At 43.3% G+C, this 25,755-nt stretch overlaps 1 protein-coding gene across 6 annotated transcripts in view; it reads right to left on the bottom strand.

Annotated features, from left to right (window-relative positions):
• LOC119979037 (neuron navigator 1-like) overlaps positions 1–25,755 on the bottom strand; it is an 806,372-nt gene that overhangs the window by 68,810 nt on the left and 711,807 nt on the right. For 4 of the 6 annotated variants that reach the window (XM_038821009.1, XM_038821011.1, XM_038821012.1 and 1 more), the window contains 7 exons: positions 24,778–24,830; positions 18,771–18,794; positions 18,044–18,121; positions 10,832–10,915; positions 8,856–8,967; positions 6,803–6,924; positions 3,060–3,068 (listed from right to left, as the gene is read on the bottom strand). In XM_038821009.1, the coding sequence (XP_038676937.1) occupies positions 3,060–3,068; positions 6,803–6,924; positions 8,856–8,967; positions 10,832–10,915; positions 18,044–18,121; positions 18,771–18,794; positions 24,778–24,830 (482 nt within the window). The remainder of the gene's footprint in view (positions 1–3,059; positions 3,069–6,802; positions 6,925–8,855; positions 8,968–10,831; positions 10,916–18,043; positions 18,122–18,770; positions 18,795–24,777; positions 24,831–25,755) is intronic. The other 2 variants (XM_038821010.1, XM_038821014.1) reach the window with 1 other exon arrangement.

The raw sequence follows: 25,755 nt of genomic DNA on the forward strand, positions 1-25,755 counted from the left end.
AGTTCCTGCAAACATTTTAGAACATTTGCATTCAGTCTACAGTGCCTCTCCATAGCCCTTGTGCCAAAATGCATCACCTCACACTTTGCTATCCCTGTAGTGTACTCACAGTGCTATCAGGGAGGTAATTCCAGGAGGCCCAGCCACAGTGAAGGAACGTAGATATATTTTCAAGTCAGGATGAAGAGTGGCTTGGAGGGGAACTTTGAGATAGTGATTGTTCCATTTATCTGTTGCTCTTGGTCTTGAGGCAGCATGGTAGCACGGTGGTTAGCACAGTTGCTTCACGCTCCAGGGTCCCAGGTTCGATTCTCGGCTTGGGTCACTGTCTGTGTGGAATCTGCACATTCCCCCATGTCTTTGTGGGTTTCCTCCGGATGCTGCGGTTTCCTCCAACAGTCCAAAGATGTGCGGGTTAGATGGATTGGCCATGATAAATTGTCCTTAGTTTCCAAAAAGGATAGGTGAGGTTACTAGGTTATGGGGATAGGGCGGTGGTGTGGGCTTGGGTGCTCTTTCCAAGAGCCAGTGCAGACTCGATGGGCCGAATGGTCTCCTTCCTCACTGTAAATTCTATGATTCTATCATTCTAGATAGTAATGGCTGTGTGTTTGGAAGGTGCTGTCTAAGGAGCCTTGGTGACTTTCTTAAGTGCATCTCGTAGATGCTACACATGGTTACTACTGTGCGTCGGTGGTGGAGGGAGTGAATGTTTGTGGAAGGGGTGCCAATCAAGTGGGCTGCTATGTCCTGGATGGTGTCGAGCTTCTTGAGTGCTGTTGGAGCTGCACACACCCAGACGAGTGGAGAGTATTGATTACACTCCTGACTTGTGCCTTCTAGATGATGGACAGGCTTTGGGGAGTCACGAGTTGAGTAATTCTCCACAGGATTCCTAGCCTCTGACCTGGACCTGCTCTTGTAGCTCCAATATTTATGTGGCTGGTCCAGTTTAGGCTCTGGTCAAGAGTAACCCCCATGATGTTGATAACAGGGGATTCAGCAAAGGTAATGTCATTGAATGTCATGGAGAGATGATTGGATTATTTATTGTTGGAGATGGTCATAGCCCGGCACTTGTGTGGTTGAATGCTACTTGTTACTGGTCAGCCCAAGCCTGGATATTGCCCAGGTCTTGCTGCATTTTGCCAAGGGACAGAATTCTCTATCCATTCATATCGGTGGCTGCAGTGAATGGAGTTTTGGTTGAGCGCTGCATGCAACACCCTCCACCCCAGGTCCCTGATGCTAATGGGGAGGACTCCTCCATAGAGGGACATCCACTGGGGACCTCTGCCACCAGATGGCAACAAGGCAAGGAAGTGAAGGGTGTGCAGCCAAACTGGAAACCCCTCCGCACCACACGAAAGGGCACAAACGGCATTTCTGCGAGGCGGCTCAGGCAGTGGGGCTCCAGCTCTGGGATGGGAGATATATTCGGGACTTGGGGCCAATGTGAAATTCCAGCCAAACCAGAGTCGCTCAGACAAAATTCAATCGCACAATTGCTCCGCCTCGACACCATAAGTGCCTTCGGGTCCGAGCACAACCGTTTTCAGGTCATGGATGGCATTGATCGCGAGCTGGACAGTCTTCGCCATGCATTGTGCCAATTTGTAGGGTATCATCCAGCTCACTCCCCCGCCACCCGGCACATCCCAATCCTGTTTTCCCCGGCGGCCACACCTGACCCTCTGCCAGCCACCAGAAACGGTATTGGTAGAGGTGTGGATTTCTGAGCAACAGCTCCCGGATGACAATCGCTACCCCAAATGGGGGAGAGCTACAGTGCGGGCCAACCATGTTCCAGATTTTGAGTAGGCCCTGGTAGAAAACGGGCAATGCCAGTTAGGAGTGAAGAAGACCTGTCAAGTCTATGAACAGGAGCTGCACTTCATTGTTCAGGTCGTGCACCTGGCGGAAGAAATATATTGCCAGGGCACACCATCTAGGAGGGGGCTCGACATAGAGGTATCACTGCAGGGTCTAAAGGCAAAAGGTCGCCAGTCTGGGTGTGAAGGCACACCAGCGCCTGACCACTCCAAACTGACCACTTGACCACTTCCAGCTTTTCATAAAGTGGGACAAGAGACAGACAACCAATGATTCCAGGAAACAGGTTTGCAGTTTCAATGTTAATGACATTAGAAGCCTTGAATTTAACCTGTTTGCAGGTTTAACCGTGGTTGGTTGAGTTCACTGGGTTGGAAAACCCAGCATCTGCAACTAGCGAGGTCAAGTGTCTATATAGCATTCTTTGTGGGCTTAGAAGAGTAGAATTGCTCTCCCACCAGCCCCCCCCCCCCCCCCCCCCCCCCCCCCAAGCTCTGTCCCCTCATCAGACCACCACTGCCCACTATGGGATCATGTTCATATTGAAAACTTACTTGCTCTCACCATATATCCTATTTATTTAATCTTAACCTTTGCAATGGCTGTAAATATATCCTTAACTAGAACGGATAACTCTTTTAAGTATTTCTTGAAGAGTCAGTGTTCAGTTCCCAGTGAGGATTTGGAAAGAAAAGATCCAGTTTTAATATAATTTTTAAAGTTTTCATAATCAAACATTCATGACAGCCCTATTGTGAAATTACCTTTAACAGCAAAGAGAGTGTAACAAATAGTTCATTACTGAAATATCCAATTCACTCTGTTCACAGTGACAGTAATGGATGCACATTGCTCAGAAATATTGGATACACCTACCCTTAAAGCACTTGTTACGGGGCACAATCACATTCATTCTTTAAATTTCAAACTTTAGTATTGTGGAATTAGGTTGATAATTTTTTCCACCCAATTCTGAAAATTGTCGAATGAAATATTTGCCAAATATAAGATACAAAGCACAGACTATGATAAAGCCCTGCAGTACATAAATACCAATAGTTAATAAATCATGAAGATAGGTATCAATGCTGAACTGTGAAAGGTAAGTAACAGTGCTTTAAGAGTCTCGATGGGTCTGATGGATTCAGATGTCAGTGGATGGCACTCATCCAGACTGGATGTATTATGTGATTTCCTCGCATGGTTGACATATTGAGGGCACTTACCTCATAAACCTGAAAAAAAGTTTGTGTCAGCATGGGAGAAAAAACAAAGCAATACTCGTTACCTTTTCATGAATTTTAGCAATCCAGATGAATTTAGATATTTTTTTTGGATTATGAAATTAAACTGTGTGCCGAATGTAATTTCAATTGCAAAACGTTTGCTCATTAATAGTACGTTTCTGTTCCTGAACAATAGCAATATTTTTTTTAACTTTGCAGTGGAACTTTTTTTTACATTGCTAAATCAGTTAGCTACAAACGGCTGCTTTGTGAGCTCAATTAGATTTCAAGTTGACTATTTAAACTTCATAACTTTCCTGTTTCTAAATTGCAACTGTGATTGGAAGGATCTTCTGGTGTTTTCAAGAAATCAGCAACATCATTTGTGTTCAATTCAGAATATTGCAGAAATTACAAATTAAAAAAATCTCAAAAGCATTTACATTTTTGCAACAGGTGCTAATGTCAACAGTGAACTGCAAATGCCTGGGATCTGTGTCCTTTTCAGAATGCTACAAGTGCTTGCTATGAGTTGGCTATGATGGACTGGGAAATATTACTGAAAGGAAGGACAGTGGACAGGCAACAGCAGGCATTCAAGGAATGGGTAGGTGAACTCCAAAAGTTATTTATTCCTATTTTGCGCAAGAGTAGAAAGGGAACTGTGGCCATACCGTGGTTTATAAGGGAAATTAGAGATAGTATCAGATTCAAAGAAGAGGCATACAAATTAGCAAGAAAAAACAATAGACCTGAGGATTGGGAATAGTTTAAATTCAGCAAGCCGGACCAAGGGATTGATTAAGAAGGGGAAAATACAATATGAAAGTAAGCTAGCAGGGAACATAAAAACTGACTATAAAAGTTTCTATCGGTATGTAAAGAGAAAAAGATTGCTAAAAACTAATGTCGGCCCCTTAGTCAGAAACGGGGGAATTCATAACAGGGAACAAAAAAATGGCTGAGGAACTCAATTTGTACTTTGCTTCTGACTTCACAAAAGAAGACATGGATAATGTACCAAAAGTTCTGAGTAACACGTTTAGTCAGGAGTCGAAGGAAATCAGTATTAGTAGAGAAATGTTTTTGCGAAATTAATGGGATTGAGGGCGGATAAATCTCCAGGGCCCGGTAATCCTCATCCCATAGTACATAAGGAACTGGCCCTAGAAGTAGTAGATCCATTGGTGGTCATTTTCCAAAATTCTTTGGATTCTGGAATGGTTCCTACAGATTGGAGGGTAGCTAATGTAACCCTGCTCTTCAAAAGGGCGGTAGAGAGAAAACAGGGAATTATAGACCAGTGAGCCCAATGTCGGTAGTAGGGAAGTTGTTAGAATCCATTATCATGGATTTCATAGCACAGCATTTGGAAAGCAGTGGTATATCAGACGAATTTACGAAAAGGACAATCATGCTTGACAAATCTACTGGAATTCTTTGAAGATGTAACTAGTACAGTTGACCAGGGAGAACCGGTGGATGTAGTTTATTTCGACTTTCAGGGTTTCAACAAGGTCTCACACAGAAAATTACGAGGTAAAGTTAAAGAGCATGGGATTTCAGGTAGTGTCTTGAGATGGATAGAAAGGTGGTCAGCAGATAGGAAGCAAAAAGTTGTAATAAATGGGTCTTTTTGCAATTGACAGGAAGTGACTAGTGGGGTTAGTTGTAGTTCTTGGGGATCAATGGGATCAAGAGATAAGGGGGGGAAGGAGGGATCAGGGTATTGAATTTGATGATCAGCCATATCATAATGAATGGCAGAGCAGGATCGAAGGGCTGAATGGCCTTCTCCTGCTTCTATTTTTTATGCATGTTTCTATGCATGGTCGCTGCTGATCTCTTCAAGAAGGATCAATACCCAGAACGGCTTGCTGACCATATCTGCTATTTATGTTTTGGTTTCATTATCCATCACCTACAGTATTTTGCTTTTTGGTGATTCTGATAATCTTTTTACTTTTCTATTTATTCTTATGCTGTGTTGATTTAGTTTACATCAATTTATTTAAACTAACCGCAGCATTGTTAGTATGGTACTGTGATAAACTTTAATAATGTTTGTTTAATAATCTATCAAATTCAGAGAGAGAATGCTGTTTAATTTATCAATTATGTGTTTTGTAATACCACACAAAATGTTCATTCAAAAATAGAACTTTAAAAAGCATGAACTTATTTGTGCTTTGTTTCCTTATTTTAAACAGTGAAAGCAACTGAGCTAAGCTACTTTAGACAATCATGGCAGATCTACTGTGAGATCAAAATGCTATTTTAATAGATTGCAGCAAGACAACAGTTTTCATACCACAGCTATGCACAATAAACCTAGAAAACGTTTACGGTTTCTATGTGAATGACATCAGTGGCGGGATTTTCCCACCACCGCACCGTGTTTTTTTCGGCGGCGGAGGCAGCCCACCAGCGGGATCAACCGGTCCCGCCGTTGTTAACGGGATTTCCCGTTGACTGCACCCCTCATCGTCGGGAAACTCGTGCGCTGGCGCGGGACTGGAATTTCCCGCTGGAGTGAACAGCCCGGAAATCCCACCCTCGTTGTAGCGACTGGAACTAATTTAATAGCTTCTGTGTCTCATTGTTAGCCCAGTCCCAAACATATTACAGATTTGTTGGAGAGTTATATTCAGCTTCCAGCTCTGAGACGGGTTATTGTCTCAAGTCAAGAGGTTGAGTAAATACAAGTTTTCCCTATTATCAGGTCAACTGACTTATGGAGTATTTTTCATGGACGTTTTCTCCCATTACTTATCATCAACACGTTTCACTGCAAAACATTCTCACTTAAACTAAATTATTATTCACTTTTAAAGCAAAATGAAGGAGATAGAGGAATCGATGACGATGGTTGTAAGCCTTAAACTAGGGAGGCAGAAGAAGAAAGGTTAGTAAAATATCTTAAAGCTTAAATGAGCAATGAGGATGTTCAATAGATTAAAAAACGAGTACACTCTCAGGTAAACAAAAACTAGGTAAATATTCAAAAGGAAAAAGGGACAGTGGAGCGCACAGATAAGGTGCTATTTAATTCTTATACAGAAGTGTTTTCAATGTTTAATTCATGGTTTGGACTCAAAATCATATTACCAAAGGTATTACTAATATTTAAGTAGGTTTATTATTGTAATGGTATTATTCTCAGTGTCAATCTAAAGTATGAAAAGTACCAAAACCAGTGGACCAAGAACCTGGGAGGTTCTGGGTCATCTGCTAGTTAATACTAGGTGTTTTGAATATGTGCACATACATATAAATGAAACGTTTAAGGGATTTCCGAGCTTTCTGTCTTGACGGGCGGCATTGTGTATATCAGGGAGCCCAGTATAAATTTTAATCAAACGTTCCACTATTTTGAAAATACTTCAAGCCAACGAAACCTACCATCAATGAAGCAGCAACACTGAAAACAAACACATCTAATCCTTCAAGCCCACAAGATTCAAATAGGACACATGAGCAAATAGGAACTAGGAGTGCAAAGAAAGGAATTGGGTTGCCTTGGTTCTGAGGGCAACATCTGGGTCTGGACAATAGGACACAATGGTTTAATTTAGTTAAAGTAAAGGGAGTATGGGTCAGAGGATTAATAGTACAGCACTGTAACGCAAGCTTGCATTTGGTGATGTCAAAATTGCAGAGGGTACGCTCCCACCCTTGCACCGTCAACAGACAATCATCGAGTATATCACATTTGACTGGAAGGCAAGAGAAGCCAAACTTACCCAGCTTTTCTTTTTCTTCTTTTTAGCATCGGCATCTTTACCACTCCCAATGCTGGAATGGCTTGTTATACTGTTGAGGCTGGAGATGCTATCAGATGAATTCTGCCTCTTTATACGTAATTCTGTTCAATGAAATAACGCAATGGAAGTACATTATAGCTGTCAGATGATACAGCAGATTTTTCAAGAGAAAATTAAAGGCGGAATTTTCCCAAAAAATGACCAAGGGTGGGATTCTCCGGCCACGTCCGCCTGGCGACCGTAAATTCCCACACAAGGTCAATGGACGTTTACATGGTCTGCGGCCCGCCAGTGGCAATCTTGCAGAGGGCGGGGCTGAAGAATATGGCCCCAAGAGTCACCTTGGGCACGAAAATCGACCTGAATTGCACTGACTGTTCCGACACAAATCTGATCGCGATTTTCCCACACTTAGTTTTTTAGAGGAGGGGTGCTGTTTGCACCTGCACTGAGAGGGGTGGGGTATAAACACACCAGCAAGTCCATCTCCCCTGAGATCGAGACCCTCTGTAGACAAGGGAAAGAAAGCCACAGAGGGGTACCTCCCAGCCACCACAAAATATTCAGATCACCCTCCTCCACATCTCCATATAAATATCATGCGAGCTAAAGTTGTTGTACAGTAAACAAGCTTTTTAAGTGCCATTAATCTGCAAAGAGAGCAGCCACAAAACTGCCTAAATCAGCTTGTAAGCATATTTATTATTATTGTTCGTGAATTGTATTACAGTAGAAACTGAAAGCATGAAGGAAGAACAGAGTGGTACGACCCATTTTCCCCAGTCCTTCCACATAATATGATGCAAGTTGTATAAGGGGCAACATCAGGTTTATAAAATATGAAACATTTTATGAACCATTACTGATAGTGAGAGAATACTGCAAAACAAAAGCCAATCATCATCAATGGGGGGGGAGGTACCAAAACCGGCACTTAACCCTTCAAAAATGATCAATTTTACAGTCTCAGGTAAAGTTTCACTGAGAAAAATCTTAGAACATAGAACAGTACAGCACAGAACAGGCCCTTCGGCCCTCGATGTTGTGCCAAGCAATGATCACCCTACTCAAACCCACCCGATACCCGTAACCCAACAAACCCCCCCCCCCCCTTACTTTTTAGGACACTACGGGCAATTTAGCATGGCCAATCCACCTAACCCGCACATCTTTGGACTGTGGGAGGAAACCGGAGCACCCGGAGGAAACCCACGCACACACGGGGAGGCCGTGCAGACTCCACACAGTGACCCAGCCAGGAATCGAACCTGGGACCCTGGCGCTGTGAAGCATTTATGCTAACCACCATGCTACTGTGCTGCCCCTTCTTCTTCATACTCAGAATGTAAAATAAACAGTTTTCAATCCAATTTGCTACGTTTTCCCTAATTCCATATAATTTAACCTCCTTCGATATCCTTGTGTGTAGGAGCTTCACGAAGGCTTTTTGTAGGTTTGCATGTATCATTTTCACTGAATTTCTCCTATCCAGCATCGTTCTCTTATCAGGTTTGTTGAGCACAATCCTCCTTCAGGAAATCAATGTTGGTTGTTTCTACTTATTTATTTTGCTCATTAATTTTTATCCTTTGGTAATTTTATCATTAATTAAAGATTACAAAATATTCACTACTGTACATATTAAACAATTGGACAATAATTATGCTATTTTGTGCAGTCACAATAAACATCAGTCTCACTAAGCAGTCTACAATGAATATAGTTGACATCAGGAGAGAGAGAGAAATGGAAAGCAAAGAAACATGAAAGTTAAATACTGGCCGGAATTCTCTGGCCATGGGGATTCTCTGTCCCCGCCAGCAGCGTTCCCCCACCCACAGGTTTCCCAGTGGCGTGGCTTCAGTGGGAAATCCCATTGACAAGCGGCGGAGAGTCGGGAATCCTACCGCCAGCGAACGGTGCGCTGCCGAGAAACACACAGCTGGGGGAACGGAAAATCACGCCCACTTTGACAGGTTGGTGGTGAAGAGAAGCTGTTGTCCAGTTCTTATACTGACAGAACAAGAATTACCTTTGGGTGTTAAGTCAGGATTGTTCAATGCCCCATGTATAACAGCCTGTGCTTCTGCATTCTTTTTGTGCAACATGTCAATTGTTTCCTTAAGGTCAAATAACTCAGTATCCTGTTTGAAGTTAAACAAAAAAGAACAAAGGAAGAACTTTAGCAAACCTTTAATCTTTAACAAAATACCTCACCGTATTGAACTTGAAAATAGTACCAGAAAATAAAAGGGATCTCATGTCATCAATAATTTGTGTATGCAATAATGAAAGGTTGGTATAATGTCTGCAGTTTTAATATTCAACAGGATCAAATATGCGCAGTGTATTCATGTAAAAAGCCTAACTATTGCACACAGTTTGGGAATGATCCTGAAAATAGTAATTTCATACTTAGCTGAAATTTTAATATGTTTTTCCATTAATGATTTATCTACCATGAGAAAGAAATGTTGAAATCTGCTGCAGAGTTTTACTGCAGTAAAATATTAGAGGTATTGCTTAAATTGAGTTTTATCCATAGAACATTCTAACGGAGTCTAAATGTTTACAAGACGATAAAAAATAGGAACAGTTGAAGGCCGTTCAGCCCCTTGAGCTTGCTCTGCCATTCAATAGGATATGGCTGATCCAACATCATTCCTCACGTCCACTTTCCTGCCCTGTAATCCTTGATTCCCTTATCTATTTGTTTCAAAAAACTACATCATTTTTATAGCTGCCCTTTGTGAAGACCATTACGTTCTCTATCTGCTCTGTAATGCTGTGAGGTACATAAATTGCAATCATGTTTCTCAGTGGGAATTCCCTTGAAGCATTGCTGATTTGTTGGTACAACACGGTTCAGTCTGTTTCTAGATCAGCCGTGAGCCATCTGCCTCATCTCGTCTCTTTTCTTCTGTACCACATCTTTGCATGAGCTCAGAAACCGAAGACAAGGTAGACCTTTTTCTGCGTGGTCAGCCAAAACATTTCTTTCATTGAAGAATAAAACACTGCAATAGGTGTTTCGTATCCTCAGTGAAATGAAAACCAAGAGTTGGTTTTAATTAAAACCAACAATGGACATATCAACAAGTTAATGGTAACATCTTCGAACATTACAGGTGATTTACTGCAAACAACAAACTAGTAATGATGCATTGCTTATTCTCATCTATATTTTGAGACAGAACGTCTTGGTTCTAAGGTGAAATTGGTATTTTGGATAACTACCGGACTATTCTGCATCTGTCATCACCTGGTCTTGGTAGAGGTGGAGCAGTGAAGGAGAATTGAATCCTTTTTCTGCTCTGTTAGCCTAACCATACAATATAGTTGTGTGCTATTATCCTTTACTCATCTTTGTTTAAGGTGAGAGTTTTATCAAAAGGTTAAAATTGGAGAAACTCAGTCATATTGGTCAGTACATCAGTTCCAAGTTTCCAATCTATGACCATACCAGGGTTGAGGTGGCTCCTAGGCTGCTATGTGACTGGGATGCAGTTACCTCCTCACTGCTGAAGTACATGCCAGCTCCTCTAGAGTTCTTTTTTTTCATAGTGATGTCAGAGCTTGCCTTACTGCTCCTCGCTTATAAATGCCACCTTGTCACAGCATCCAAAATATTATCATTATGGCAATGAATCTTCTTCTGCATTATTTACCCTGTTACAGAAGAAAAACTCCTGCTGTGCACCATCTGCCAACATGGTTGAACAGATGGCAATTTTTCATTGAGTTTTTTTTTGTTTCTCAGTATACGCTCCCACACGATTACTTAGGAACTGAGATCATAAGGCGCCTCGACAATGTAGAGCTTAGTAACGTGTGATCATGGTATGATCTAGGCTTAGTTCAAACGGGAGTTGGATTGTGATCTGCAGCTTCATTATACTCCACTTAAAAATGAATGTCATAACCTTGTACTTTGGTACTTTAGTGAGATCTGACTTAATTTCCTCTAAGATTAGGTTTCAGAAGCATCCAAGTTTGGGTGTCACTGACCTTCTGTTCTGCTGTCAAGGCAAGATTCTGCAGACGAGATGTCATATTAGTCAAACTCTGCTCAAATGCTGCCACAAGGTGAGACTGAAAAAAATAGTGGGGAAATACAGAGTAAGGAGACATTTTTTAAAACTGCATCTGTTTTTAAAACACATTCACAAATGTCCAAATTTATTCACACAAAGTTACATTAATGCTTTCGAATTAAATTTGTTCCAACTCAGACTAACTGGATTTCCCGTATCAGCCTTCCCAAACAGGCGCCAGAATGTGGTGACTAGGAGCTTTTCACAGTAACTTCATTTGAAGCCTACTTGTGACAATAAGCAATTTTCATTTCATTTCATTCTTATTAAATAGCAAAGAGAATAAGTATTTCACAGATTTATACATTGAAGTGTTCAAAAAATGCATTCCTCTGATGGCCTGCTAAGCTTTCTACCAGTTGTTGAAATCCAATATGTAAATCATTGGTAAACCTTTGGTGCGATTCACCGGAAAAACCTCAAAGTCCGGTTTCAGGCGGGTTTGTCAGGGTGTTCTTGGTGGCTGCAGTGCCGAGATTGACACCGCTATTCATCGCACTTAGCTAATATTTTGGACCTCGGGGATGTTATATTTTAAATAATGACTTACCTAAAATATATATATTACTCTTGAATCCACTAGGATGATAAAATGACCATTAGTCTTCTTGTTGAAAGATGAACTATTTGCTGAGTAATAAAATAATAAACTGCGTCCTTTTACTCAATACTAAACTAACAATAAAGATTTAAATTACAATACAGATAACTATATAATTGTACACTTTATAACAAACTAATTCTAACTTCTCTCACTCTAGCGCGGGCCTCGCCCCTAAAGGTTAGGGCTTGGCCCCTGAAGGTGCGGTGAGTGGTGTAGCCATCTAAGGTGGCCACCTGCAAAGGATCATGGGAATTATGTATAACCCAGGACTCAGACAGAAACAGAGCCTATGTGTATTTGAAACACAGGTAACCAGACCTGATCGAAACGCCCCGCTAATTTGCATTTTAATGGCCCACTTTCCCAGGACAATAGAGCTCCAATCAAGCAACCGGTACAGCCACAGACTGATCGGCGCCACTCCCTTTACTCAGAAAGCCCAACTGCCCAGGTCAATGACCTCTAAGGACCCGCCCAGCTACCAAGGCACCCTCCCCTTTATTGGACGAAAATCGAAGACAGTGATCAGGGTCCTGTCGAACCATTGGGTCCAAGGTTAAGGACCGCTCCAAAGAGCGCAAAATCCCAGGGGGATAAAAGAAAGCACAGCCATGTGTTCTGTCTCTTTTGGACCGGCTTGTGCCAACCCAATTGCAGCAGGAACAGCCAGCTAAGTTCACGACCAACAATTGCTACCTGACGGATGAGCCCAGCAGAGACAGAGCCACTTTCTTTGAAACAGCCAAGTGAAATCCAGATAAAGGCCTTATCCATTTGCACCATGCCGGTCGCCCTGAAGTTAAGTATAGGTAATTGTAGATGATAGGTGTAGTTTAACTCGTAGTAGATACTGTGTTTGCATGTCGAGATAACTCTTGTGTATGTAAATAAACCATCTTTTGAACTAACTAACTGGTTGTGTGGTCATCTGATCGATATAAGGGAAGGCTTGTGGTTCACCAACATCATTAATATCAGCAACAGTACTGGCGACGCTGTTGGGATCAAAACAGGCAACAGTGGGCCTACGCTTCTATGATACCATTGGCATTGACATGCTGGCTGTCACTGTGAGGGAAGTTGTGGACAATGATTTTGGTTCCCTGGCATGAATTGTTGGCGCTCACATTGATGAAGTACGAGATATCCTAAAGAGAATTGATGAAGTGGAGGAAAGAATCCTGTCAGTGGATAAGGAAGTTTCCTTGGTGGGGGCTCACCTTCAGTCCTTAGAAATCTTGCTGTGTGGTGTGTCCAACATCCTGGTTCATTCAGGGAGATGAGGCCAGAGAAGGGAGGTTTCATGCGCTCAGTCTCCCAAGGGGAGCTGGGGATGAACTCTCAGCTGAATTTGAGAACTGGCTGCCATGCTTTCACAATCTCAATTTGAAGGTTGATCATTTCAACTTCTATGGAGCATACTGTGTCTGGTGACCCCGACACTGGTCTACGCCACTCTCCAGGGCCTAGTTATCTTTTTACTAGAGCTTTGGGATGATGACATGCCAGAGGTACAGGGGCTTCGGTGAAACACTGGATGGATCCTGGTTTGGTGTAGAGATGGTTGGTATGGCCTTGTAAGTCCTTATTTTGGGTGAGGAAACCCTCCATTAGAACTATGAATGTTGTGTTTTTCATCTGTACTTCTGTTATTTAGGGATGATGAAATCTTTGCTGGTCTCCTGTGGTCATTTTCAAGTTAGTTGCGTTATTTGTAAAAATGGAAAAACTCTAATAAAAATATGTATAAAGAGAAAAGAAAATGTGGCCAGAAGATGAGTAGTAACCCTTTGCTGGCAGACATGTTCAATAATTTGACTTGAAACTCTTCTGAAATTCCTGGAATATCACCCATTAACCTTGCATTGTCATGTGAGGTCAGTTCAATGTTGTTAGGTAAAAAGCATAGGTAGCATTGGTCCCAATGCGTTCATCAACTGCTATATTCTCCATTTGTTCTTCTTATTTATCAACGTCTACTTACTTGTGTCAACTCGATCTGATGCTAAATTACATATATGGATATGGCTCCTGGTTTGTTTCGATGATGGTGACATCAAACATCAAAAGCCTTCCTTGTACTGCATGTAGACGAATGGGTTAATAATTATGGTAATGAGATATTATGTATATCATGATGTAACAGTGACATCAGCATCCATGTGCAATAGACTGCGAAGAGAAGATGGACTAGTCTGTACAAGAGAGAGATATACTTACCAAGAAGCTTAGAATGTACTAACTTAGGAAGGAAGTTTTGAAGAAAAATACCGGAGTTAGTCCTTAGACACTCATAAGGAGTCGGAAATCTTCCCTATCCCAAAAAGACCAGAAGTTATCTGAAGATAGATCCAAATAGTATTTGAAGTAGAAACCAAACCACTAACCATGGTAGCAGTGGTGGTGATCTAAATCTAACAACAATTTCCTGCCATTGACAAAATAACCATGGGGAGAAATCAGATGAAGACTACTTCAGGCATAAAACAGGAGATTTACCATGTGAGAGGCACACTGAGAATTGGTAGCAATACCAAGCACCAGTCGAGCAGTGACTGCCGCTTCCACAGCTGTTTGCAAAGCTTGAAGATTCACAAAGAGGTCAGCATTAGGAGTTGTGGAAAAAGCAATTCCCAAGGTATCAAGCAGAGTTGGGTCTGAATGCCAAAAGACAGAAGCACCAGATTAGTACATTCCTGTATGCAGTGTTGCCCATTGCTGATTATATCCTTCTGAAACAGGGTAGAATAAACCTCTGCAGATTTTGAAACCATCCTGATAGCATTCAACGCATACTTCAACCCAAAATGGCTTCTCATAATTGAGCAAGCGCGATTCAATCAGAGATCCTAAAGGCCAGGGGAATTTGTTGAATTATTCCTTGTAGAGCTCGATAGGCTAGCCAGTCGTTACAGGTGCGGTTCATTGAAACATTATCTTATTCATTGTTGTATTGTTGTCAGAGTCTGCAACGAAAAGCTGTCCGATTTTTTGCAGGCAAAATATGACCGAACACTGAAACAAATAGTTCAAGGGAGATCCTAAACGTAGAGTGCAAAATCTTGCCATAATCCAAAAAAATATTAAGCTTTCAGAAGATTCTGCTTGTTTGGTCAGCACAAAGACAGCAGCCACTCAAAATCTCAGCAAAATGGCAGAAAAACAGGAATCCTGCAGCAGCCATTTTAAAATGGCTACATTTTAAGGATAAGAAACAGCACAGAAGGCAAGTTTGCCCAATAGGGCGTGCAGAGTGTTTCCAGTGTGGAAAGACAGGAGGCTATATCAAGCAATTCTGTTACGCTGATTATGCAATTAAAGGAAGAGGGAATGAGAATGTCTCTAAAATGTAGAAAATCCAGGCAATTGGGAATAAAGGAAGAAAATCAAGTTACAGATTTCCTGGGAGAAGTGAAGGATCAAGACCAAATATTTTGGTAAGTTGTTTTAGAAGTTAAAGGTTCTAAAACTGCACTAATGTTAATACTGGTGCTGGTATTACAGCATTGACTGGCCATTTGGAATGACTCAAAGCAGCATTAAATCCAAATATCAATAGTTAAATTGCACAGTCCAGGCAACATGGATCTTCACGTAAAAGGTCAGATAACCACCACCCTTAGCCACAAGGGGCCCTCTCACATTGCACAATGAAAGTACGTCTTTATTGAACAGAGATTCATGTATACGGCTGAGCCTCCTGAAAAAAAGTAGACCTTTCTGGTACCATTCAGGGAGGAATTTCAAAGGTTGGGTGAATAACTGATGACTTTCCATTCGGCAACGGTTGGTGTGATTTGTGCATTGAGCAGTGAGTCTTTTTTAAAAATCAGATTAGCAGCATCCATTGGATTACAGGAAGAGATTACAGATCTCACAGTTATTTTTGTAGACAGGCTAGAAGGCACAGAAATAGAAAGTTCTGACAAAGGTGGTGACCATCTGATAGAGGAGCACCTGGATCTGGATTGGCTCCTTTCCTGACATGGGTTATGAGAAAGAGGGTGCTGCAGCAACGGGTGACCCGTTGAAGTATGAGGGGTGGAATTCTCCCCTAACCGGTGGGGCGGGCCGTACCGGCACCAAGGAGTGGCGTGAACTACTCCGGCGTTGGACTGCCCGGAAGGTGTGGAATCCTCCGCACCTTCAGGGGCTACGCCAGCGGGGGCAGGGTTGGCGCTGCGCCAACTGGCGGCGAAGGGCCTCCGCCGGCCAGCGCGAGTTGGCGCATGCACGGGAGTGCCAGTGTGCGCTGGCGTGATCCCAGCACATGTGTAATGGGGTTCATCTCCGCGCCGGCCATGGCGGACCATTATGGCGGCCGGCATGGAGGGAAAGAGTGCCCTCATGGCACAGGCCTGTCCACGGATCGCAGGCCAGGCCACCGTGGGGGCACACCCCCCCCCCCCCCCCCCAAAGGGCCAGATCCCCCCCCACCGAGAACTCCGCAGGCCGCCTGCAGAGCCAGGTCCTGCTGGTAAGGACCTTGTTTGATTTACGCCGGTGGGACTGGCCGAACACGGGCGGCCACGTGGCCCATCGTGGATCGTAGGTGGGGCCATTGCCAACGGGCCCCGACCGGCGTGACGCGATTCCTGCCCCTGCCGGAAAACCAGCACCGGAGAATCCAGCAGCAGGCGCCAGGGCGGGATTCAAGCCATCCCCCCCCCCCCCCCCCCCCCCCAGAGATTCCCCCGCCCGGCGGGGGGTCGGAGAGTCCCGCCCGAAGTCCGAGAGATTGTTCCACTCTTGGAATCTACTGCCAAAGCACATGGAGATCCTGGTTTGCTTTTTGAGCAGTTCGCTGAGTTTGCTGCGGAAGAGTTAAATTTGTATTTTTGCCACCAATGAGATGCTTTGTACATTGCCGACTGACCATAGATAGTTGCCCAGAGAGAACAAAATGTTTGATTCAACATTGGATTAAGCTGCTGAAACAAAGGTGGAGCCGATTAGCTCAAGTGATAGTAAATTGCCGCCACACTTCAATCTCATCAGTAAATCATTCTGCCACTAAATGTCGCCCTTCAGCACAGAAGCAGAGGCTAAAAAAAAACAGAACTTCTCCAGCTGAAGAATCCAATACGAGAATTTTATCCACATCCAATCAAGGAGACTTATTCCAGTGTTAAGATGGTGATGTCTTACCTTCTTAAGTTGCTAATATCAACCCACTGCCGACACCAGAGGAGCCTGACACTGAAACAAATGTTGCAATGTTACTAGTACCTACAGAAAGTGCAAATAGTACCTTCGTATCGCAGGGAAGTACTATTTTCTCCATATCCTACAATGTCTGCAGGATTTTCATCACTCTTCTTCTCATTTTCCAGATTTATTCAAATGTGAGGTACTGAATGTTTTTTGCATCATCAGTGCAGTGGCGAATGATCCAGCTGTGTAATTCTTCATCGAGGCTCAAGGTACTTCATCGTCATCAAGGCTCAAGGTGCTTCATCTTCTCAGGCCTTTCTCCAGTGTGCTGAGGCAGAGCATAAAGCTCCAGGAAAAGTGTTGGTTTGTCCTCTTCCTGTTGAAGAGAGTGTGATCATGCATGTCCTGAAATCTTCTGAATCAGTCTTTCATTGAACGGTCAGTTGCCCAGCGATCACAACCCAGTCACCAGCAGTCGTGGAATGCAGCTAGCCCACTCCACTAATGTGTTCGTGGAGTGATGAGTAACCGCATATGTCCACAACGTCCTCCGAGAGAGCTGAGACCACTGTGGGGTATTGAAACCCTTTATGACACTGATTTGGAAGGCTTGGCAGGGGGTGAGCGGAGACTGGAAAGAGTACAAGCTGGATGGACTTTTTAAAGAGTACAGGAGGTCTACAGAAGTTTGAAAATGTAATGTGGGGCGGCATGGTGGTTAGCACTGCTGCCTCACAGCGCTCGATCCCGGCCCCTGTCCGTGTGGAGTTTGTTCAATCTCCCAGTGTCTGCATGGGTCTCACTCCCACAACTCAAAGATGTGCAGGGTAGGTGGATTGGCCACGTTAAATTACCCATTAATTGGAAAAAAACTTTTAAAAAGAAAATGTAAGGAAAATGTTTGAGAAAATAGTTTAAGATTGTTATTTCAAAAGTTGAGATGGTACTTGGGGGTTTTGTAGAATAATGGGTTAATATTCATGGTAATGAGTTCTGGTCATCATGATGTAATAGTGATATCAGCAGTCATGTCCAAGAGACTGCAAAGAGAAGATGGAATAGTCTGTACACAGAGAGGTGTACTTACCTAGGAGCTTAGAATGTACTATAGAGTAAATAAAGGGGTTGTTGAAGAAACCTACCAGAGTTAGACTAAGTCACTCACAAGTAGTGGGAAACCTTCCCAATCCAGAGCAGGCCACAAGTTACCCAACGAGAGATCCAACAGCATTGAAAATGGAAAGTGGGCTGTTCCGTGGCTTTAATAATTATCACAGTACTTTTAATAGAAACACAAAGACAGATGCGCTGTATTAAATAGGGTGTTGTTATGTCGGTGATGTAAGTACAAATAAACAAACAACTTACATTAGTAGACAGTTGTGTTGTAAGTGCGGAAACCTTGTCATGTGAGGATTCAAGTTCCCTACGTAGCTTGCGAATGTGCTGTAACAAATAATTCCACATTAGCTCCAATTCCTTATAGGATCGTAGATACTGAATGGAAGACACCCATTTTATTCACATTTGTCTCATCAAGCATCACTAAATGTACTGATTTCAATTACCAATAAGACATATAATCAGTGCGGCCAACTGATATAAAGTGCAGCTTTGCATTAGCTTTACATTTCAGCTGATTTAAGTTTTTTGATTTGTTCATGGGACCTGGGCCAGCATTTGTTGCCCATCCCTAATTGCCCTTGAGATGGCAGTTAACAGTCAACCGCATTGCCGCAGATCTGGAGTCAGACGTAGGCTAGACAAGGGAAGAACGGCAGATTTTCATCCGTCAAGGATGTTGGTGAACCAGATTGGTTTCTACAACAATTGACAATGGTTTCACGGTCATCGTTAGACCATTTAATGCCAGATTTTTACAGAATTCAAATTTCGCCATCTACAGTGGCGGATTTGAACCCAGGAACCCAGAGCCTCTGGATTACTAGTCCCGTGATAATACCACTATTATGAAGAGTAGGAATATACCCATTTCGGAGCAAACAATCATTTATCTGAATAGTCTAATGAACAATATTTCCATTTCCTGATAAACTACACTGAGAAAAAACAATAAATCATTTGATATTCATACCTCTCCTTGGGCCTTGTCTTCACTCTATAGGAAATTAAATAAAAAACATTATTTTCAAACCAACAAATCAATAACGCAGCAACCTTCCAAATATTGGCATCTTCCATCTAAACTCGGGCAGAACAACACTAAATGGAGACTGAACATGTTTTATAGCTCAGTAAATGAAGGAAAGCAATGGCACAGATGTAGTCAATATTCTAAATTTCTACACATCAAACGGCAGGCCACAGAACCAACCCAGACTGGCTTAGTTTACTGAACTGCAGGAAAGATATAATTCTCTTTGAAAATATCGTAACTCTTATCTCTGCACTTCAGTCTCTATATTGATATTTCTGAGCTGTAACTCTTCGCTGTATTCAACACCAGAAAATCACACAACCCACCATCATTTAACAGGCTGTTCTCAGACTGATAATGACATGGGGTCACAGGTAACCATTTTCTTTGTGGAATTCAGGGCCATTGAATTTTCACCTCAGCATAAATTTGATTAAAAAAACAAGGAACTGTCTGTCAGTGTAGCTAATTTGTGATAATGAATTCTAGTTAAATTAATATACTTTCTCCAAACAAACCAACACAATGGTTTCTGTTTGATGAACCAACAATGTGTTACTCTCTGTGCTTGCTTGGTGTTTTGCAAAACCTTCGGTGAAGACAATGGGCGGGATTCTCCAATAATGGGACTATGTCCCCCACGCCGGCTTGAAAAGCGGCGCCTACCACTCTAGTGTTAACGGTCCCCAATAATGGGGAATGCTCCCCTCCCTAGGGGACTAGGTTGGTGCCGGAGTGGTCCCTGCAGCTACAGCCGATGCGGAACGGCTGGCGTGATTCTGCGCATGCGCGCTATGGCTGGCGTGGTTCTGCGCGTGTGCGGGGGTTCCCTTCTCTGCGCCGGCCCGTGGGCAATATGGCGGGGCCCTACAGGGGCCCAGCGCGGAGGAACATAGGCCCCCACGGAAACCAGCCCACCTGCCGATCGGCAGTCCGATCGCGCGCCAGGCAACTGTGCCCCCACCACCCCCCCTCCCCCCACCCCCGGCCGGGGTCGGATCCTCCCACACACCCCTCCAGGACGGCCCCTGCAGACACAGCTTCCAGGTCCCGCCGTGTGGAACCTGAGTAACCCACGCTGGCGGGACTCGGCTGCCACTCGGCCCTTCGGGGCCTGGAAAATCGGCGGGAGAGGGATGGCGCTTTCAATGGCCCCCGGCTGGCATGGCAGGAATCCCACGGGCACCCGGGAATTGGTGGGGTAGAATCGGGAAGCCAGCGTCAGGGCGCGATTCTCATGTCCTCCCGGGGAATCTCCGACCCCGCATCGGGTCAGAGAATCCAGGCCAATATAACCATACGGTTTGGAAAGCTATCCATAGCTCATAGCAAGTTAGCTTGCAGTGGGGCATGATGGACATTATCCATTCTCCTCTCCACTAAAATAGAATGACTCAGTAAAAATGACTGAAGTGGCAATGTTTATTGAAACTTTGCACCCACATTAACTGTCTCAAAAACTCGGATTCTGGCAGCAGATGTACACCATTCTGCATTGCTCCTTGCTTGAGGAAGAATTTCCCCATTCCTTTTCATCTCCTCTCACAGTTAAGAAAAGATATAGCAGAAATCCGTGGATTGTTTTCCTTCGAGTAGAGGTTAGATGGGGGTGTTCAAAATTATGAGAGGTTTTGATGGATAATAATAATCTTTAATTAAGGTAAGGTAGGGAGAAACTGTTCCCACTTGGCAGGAAGGTTGGTAACCAGAGGCTAACCGCAACAATCTGGATTGCATTCCTGAAGGAATAGTGCAAGAATATTCAAGAGTAACTTTCAAAAATGCACTTGATATATACCGGAAAAGAGGAATTTTGGAGGGTTATAAGAAATGAAAAGGGGAGTGAGACCAACTGCATGGTTCTGCCAAAGTACTGACACAGACACTGTGGGTGGGATTTAATTGACCCGATTGTGGGGTGGGGGGTCTACTGGTTGGAGATGGGCCAGCAGAATTATAGCCATTTAACGAGTCAGCCTCAGGCCTTCCCCGAGACTGAAGACCCCAAAGGGTGGAAATCCCATTGAGAGCTGCCGGCCAATCAGAGGCCAACAGCTCCTTACTGCTGTCCCCGGGAGTGGAAAGGAATAAAACTGGAGATGTTAAGATTCAAAACAGAGGTAAAAAAACCAACATAAGTGTACTTTACCTGAATGCTCGTAGTATTCGGAATAAACTAAATGAGTTGGTGGCACAAATCATCGTAAATGACTATGATTTAGTGGCCATTACTGAAACATGGTTAAAGGATGGTCACGACTGGGAGTTAAATATCCGAGGGTATCAAACTATTCGGAAAGACAGAGAGGATGGTAAGGGAGGTGGTGTTGCTCTGTTATTTAAGGATGACATCCGGGCAATAGTAAGGGATGACATCGGTGCTATGGAGGATAAGGTTGAATCCATTTGGGTGGAAATCAGGAATAGTAAGGCGAAAAAGTCACTGATAGGGGTAGTCTATCGGCCACCAAATAGTAACGAGATGGTGGGGCAGGCAATAAACAAAGAAATAACTGATGCATGTAGAAATGGTACAGCAGTTATCATGGGGGATTTTAATCTACATGTCGATTGGTTTAACCAGGTCGGTCAAGGCAACCGTGAGGAGGAGTTTATAGAATGTATCCACGATAGTTTCCTAGAACAGTATGTAATGGAACCTACGAGGGAACAAGCGGTCCTAGATCTTGTCCTGTGTAATGAGACAGGATTGATTCATGATCTCATAGTTAGGGATCCTCTCGGAAGGAGCGATCACAATATGGTGGAATTTAAAATACAGATGGAGGGTGAGAAAGTAAAATCAAATACTAGTGTTTTGTGTTTAAACAAAGGAGATTACAAGGGGATGAGAGAAGAACTAGCTAAGGTAGACTGGGAGCTAAGACTTTATGGTGGAACAGTTGAGGAACAGTGGAGAACCTTCCAAGCGATTTTTCACAGTGCTCAGCAAAGGTTTATACCAACAAAAAGGAAGGACGGAAGAAAGAGGGAAAATCGACCGTGGATATCTAAGGAAATAAGGGAGAGTATCAAATTGAAGGAAAAAGCATATAAAGTGGCAAAGATTGCTGGGAGATTAGAGGACTGGGAAATCTTTAGGGGGCAACAGAAAGCTACTAAAAAAGCTATAAAGAAGAGTAAGATAGAGTATGAGAGTAAACTTGCTCAGAATATAAAAACAGACAGTAAAAGTTTTTACAAATATATAAGACAAAAAAGAGTGGCTAAGGTAAATATTGGTCCTTTAGAGGATGAGAAGGGAGTTTTAATAATGGGAAATGAGGAAATGGCTGAGGAACTGAACAGGTTTTTTGGGTCGGTCTTCACAGTGGAAGACACAAATAACATGCCAGCGACTGATAGAAATGAGGCTATGACAGGTGAGGACCTTGAGAGGATTGTTATCACTAAGGAGGGAGTGATGGGCAAGCTAATGGGGCTAAAGGTAGACAAGTCTCCTGGCCCTGATGGAATGCATCCCAGAGTGCTAAAAGAGATGGCTAGGGAAATTGCAGATGCACTAGTGATAATTTACCGAAATTCACTAGACTCTGGGGTGGTCCCGGTGGATTGGAAATTAGCAAACGTGACGCCACTGTTTAAAAAAGGAGGTAGGCAGAAAGCAGGAAATTATAGGCCAGTGAGTTTAACTTCGGTAATAGGGAAGATGCTGGAATCTATCATCAAGGAAGAAATTGCGAGGCATCTGGATAGAAATTGTCCCATTGGGCAGACGCAGCATGGGTTCGTTAAAGGCAGGTCATGCCTAACTAATTTAGTGGAATTTTTTGAGGACATTACCAGTGCAGTAGATAACGGGGAGCCGATGGATGTGGTATACCTAGATTTCCAGAAAGCCTTTGACAAGGTGCCACACAAAAGGTTGCTGCATAAGATAAAGATGCATGGCATTAAGGGTAAAGTAGTAGCATGGATAGAGGATTGGTTAATTAATAGAAAGCAAAGAGTTGGGATAAATGGGTGTTTCTCTGGTTGGCAATCAGTAGCTAGTGGTGTCCCTCAGGGATCCGTGTTGGGCCCACAATTGTTCACAATTTACATTGATGATTTGGAGTTGGGGACCAAGGGCAATGTGTCCAAGTTTGCAGATGACACTAAGATGAGTGGTAAAGAGAAAAGTGCAGAGGATACTGGAAGTCTGCAGAGGGATTTGGATAGGTTAAGTGAATGGGCTCGGGTCTGGCAGATGGAATACAATGTTGACAAATGTGAGGTTATCCATTTTGGTAGGAATAACAGCAAACGGGATTATTATTTAAACAATAAAATATTAAAGCATGCCGCTGTTCAGAGAGACTTGGGTGTGCTAGTTCATGAGTCACAGAAGGTTGGTTTACAAGTGCAACAGGTGATTAAGAAGGCAAATGGAATTTTGTCCTTCATTGCTAGAGGGATGGAGTTTAAGACTAGGGAGGTTATGTTGCAATTGTATAAGGTGTTAGTGCGGCCACACCTGGAGTATTGTGTTCAGTTTTGGTCTCCTTACTTGAGAAAGGACGTACTGGCGCTGGAAGGTGTGCAGAGGAGATTCACTAGGTTAATCCCAGAGCTGAAGGGGTTGGATTATGAGGAGAGGTTGAGTAGACTGGGACTGTACTCGTTGGAATTTAGAAGGATGAGGGGGGATCTAATAGAAACATTTATAATTATGAAGGGAATAGATAGGATAGATGCGGGCAGGTTGTTTCCACTGGCGGGTGACAGCAGAACTAGGGGGCATAGCCTCAAAATAAGGGGAAGTAGATTTAGGACTGAGTTTAGGAGGAACTTCTTCACCCAAAGGGTTGTGAATCTATGGAATTCCTTGCCCAGTGAAGCAGTTGAGGCTCCTTCATTACATGTTTTTAAGGTAAAGATAGATAGTTTTTTGAAGAATAAAGGGATTAAGGGTTATGGTGTTCGGGCCGGAAAGTGGAGCTGAGTCCACAAAAGATCAGCCATGATCTAATTGAATGGCGGAGCAGGCTCGAGGGGCCAGATGGCCTACTCCTGCTCCTAGTTCTTATGTTCTTATGGTGGCCGATGTGAAAATGCATCCACCAGAGGCCCAGGATCAATTAAGGACCTTGACCAAAAGTAAGAGAAGGTGGGATCGGGGTCATGGAGAAAGGATCGTGAGAGGGGAGTGGTGGGGAGTGAGTTGAATGCAAGTAATGTGGAGTAGTCAGTTAAAGACCCTCCTTTGAAAGAGCCCCCCACTCCAGAAGGCCGCAGGCACACCTGAGCCACCATTAAATTCTGGTGGTCTCAGGGGTATTTGGTGTCAATTGGCTCAAAAATGTGTCAAATTGACAAGCTGTTGTGAGCTGGCAATTTTCCTCTGTGGGCATGTTTTCAGCTCCAACTTAATCACAGAAGGTTTTCCTGTTGTCAGGGGACTGGCATGTGGCTTCCCTCTTGCCAATTAAGTGCGGCCAGCTGCCATGTTTCCCAACAAGATAGGTTGCTTTGGATCAACACGATGGATCAAATGGGCTTCTCCTGCGCTGTGTGAATCTATGAGCTGTGGTAACTGCTCATTCATTTCCTCATTATAGAAGAAAGCAAATCCACAAACTATTGTTGTGTGTGTATGTAGCATGCAACACAAAGCTGGTAAGATTTAGCTCCTCTATTAAGTCATTGAACTAGCTGATGATACACAGCAGGTTGATTCAGAAAACAGACTTTCTGGAGACTGACAGACAGTCGGTGAAATGATTCTGGTCTTCAGCCCATTGCAGAGAACTTCAAACAGAATATTCATTCAGGAGAACATAAAAAGTGCGTCAGTTGTATTCACAAAACCACATTAAATAATCATCTATCTCATTCTCCATTCATATCTTTTCCAATACAAGTGCATTTGAAGTCAGAGATTTAATGCTACCACTAAAAATTTATTCTGGATTTTTAAAAAAAGAAGATAAACAAGACTCACTGTGGAATGAACAGATGACGTGGTGGACGCAAGTGAAAGCACTGAGCCGTGAACTGCAAAATAGATTTTCAAATCAAGGTCAGTAATTGTTGCATTAGAGTTTGTTCGCAGCTACAAAATAGAAACATCCCTATTCCCTGTCTACCTGGGTGCATGTTGCAATGCTAAAAATGCAGTCAGACTTCTCAAAGATAATCCTGTTCCCAGCATATTGTGAAAAGTTACTGCATCTTCCAGATTACAAACATCAGCTACATCATCAGCTCTTTCGTGGATGAATGCATGGTTTTTCTTGACAGATATTTTCTGATTGTTTCATTCATTGAAACACTGCTCAGCACCTCACTGAGTCTCCCTGCTGGGAAAGTGTTTGTTGGTCATTTACTCATGAGTGCTTTCAATGCATGTCTTGACTGATTAAAGTTCAAGTTTAGAGGCATGAAATGGGCATCAGTATTTCCATCCCCGCAGCCCCCCCACCCCCCACCTCCCACACACACCCCTCTCCAAGAGGAAAGGTGTCCCAGTGAAGAATTAAAGTTGAAGAAATGCTAGTTTAACAGAGGAACATGTTCCTCAGCAGCATGAACCTTGATGTAATTGGTTAAGAAGAGATGACAGTTATTGCATCATTAACACAAGCGTAAATTGATCGAGGCAATTATAATTAAAATGGTCGACGATGTCTACTGATCTGCAATGACAAAACTGCAATATGACTATATTGCACGGGGGCAGCACGGTAGCATGGTGGTTAGCATAAATGCTTCACAGCTCTAGGGTCCCAGGTTCGATTCCTGGCTGGGTCACTGTCTGTGCGGAGTCTGCACGTCCTCCCCGTGTGTGCGTGGGTTTCCTCCGGGTGCTCCGGTTTCCTCCCACAGTCCAAAGATGTGCGGGTTAGCTGGATTGGCCATACTAAATTGCCCTTAGTGTCCTAAAAAATAAAGTTAATGGGGGGGTTGTTGGGTTACTGGA

This window comes from Scyliorhinus canicula, chromosome 15 (assembly GCF_902713615.1).
Source record: "Scyliorhinus canicula chromosome 15, sScyCan1.1, whole genome shotgun sequence".
Taxonomy (NCBI): Eukaryota; Metazoa; Chordata; class Chondrichthyes; order Carcharhiniformes; family Scyliorhinidae; genus Scyliorhinus; species Scyliorhinus canicula.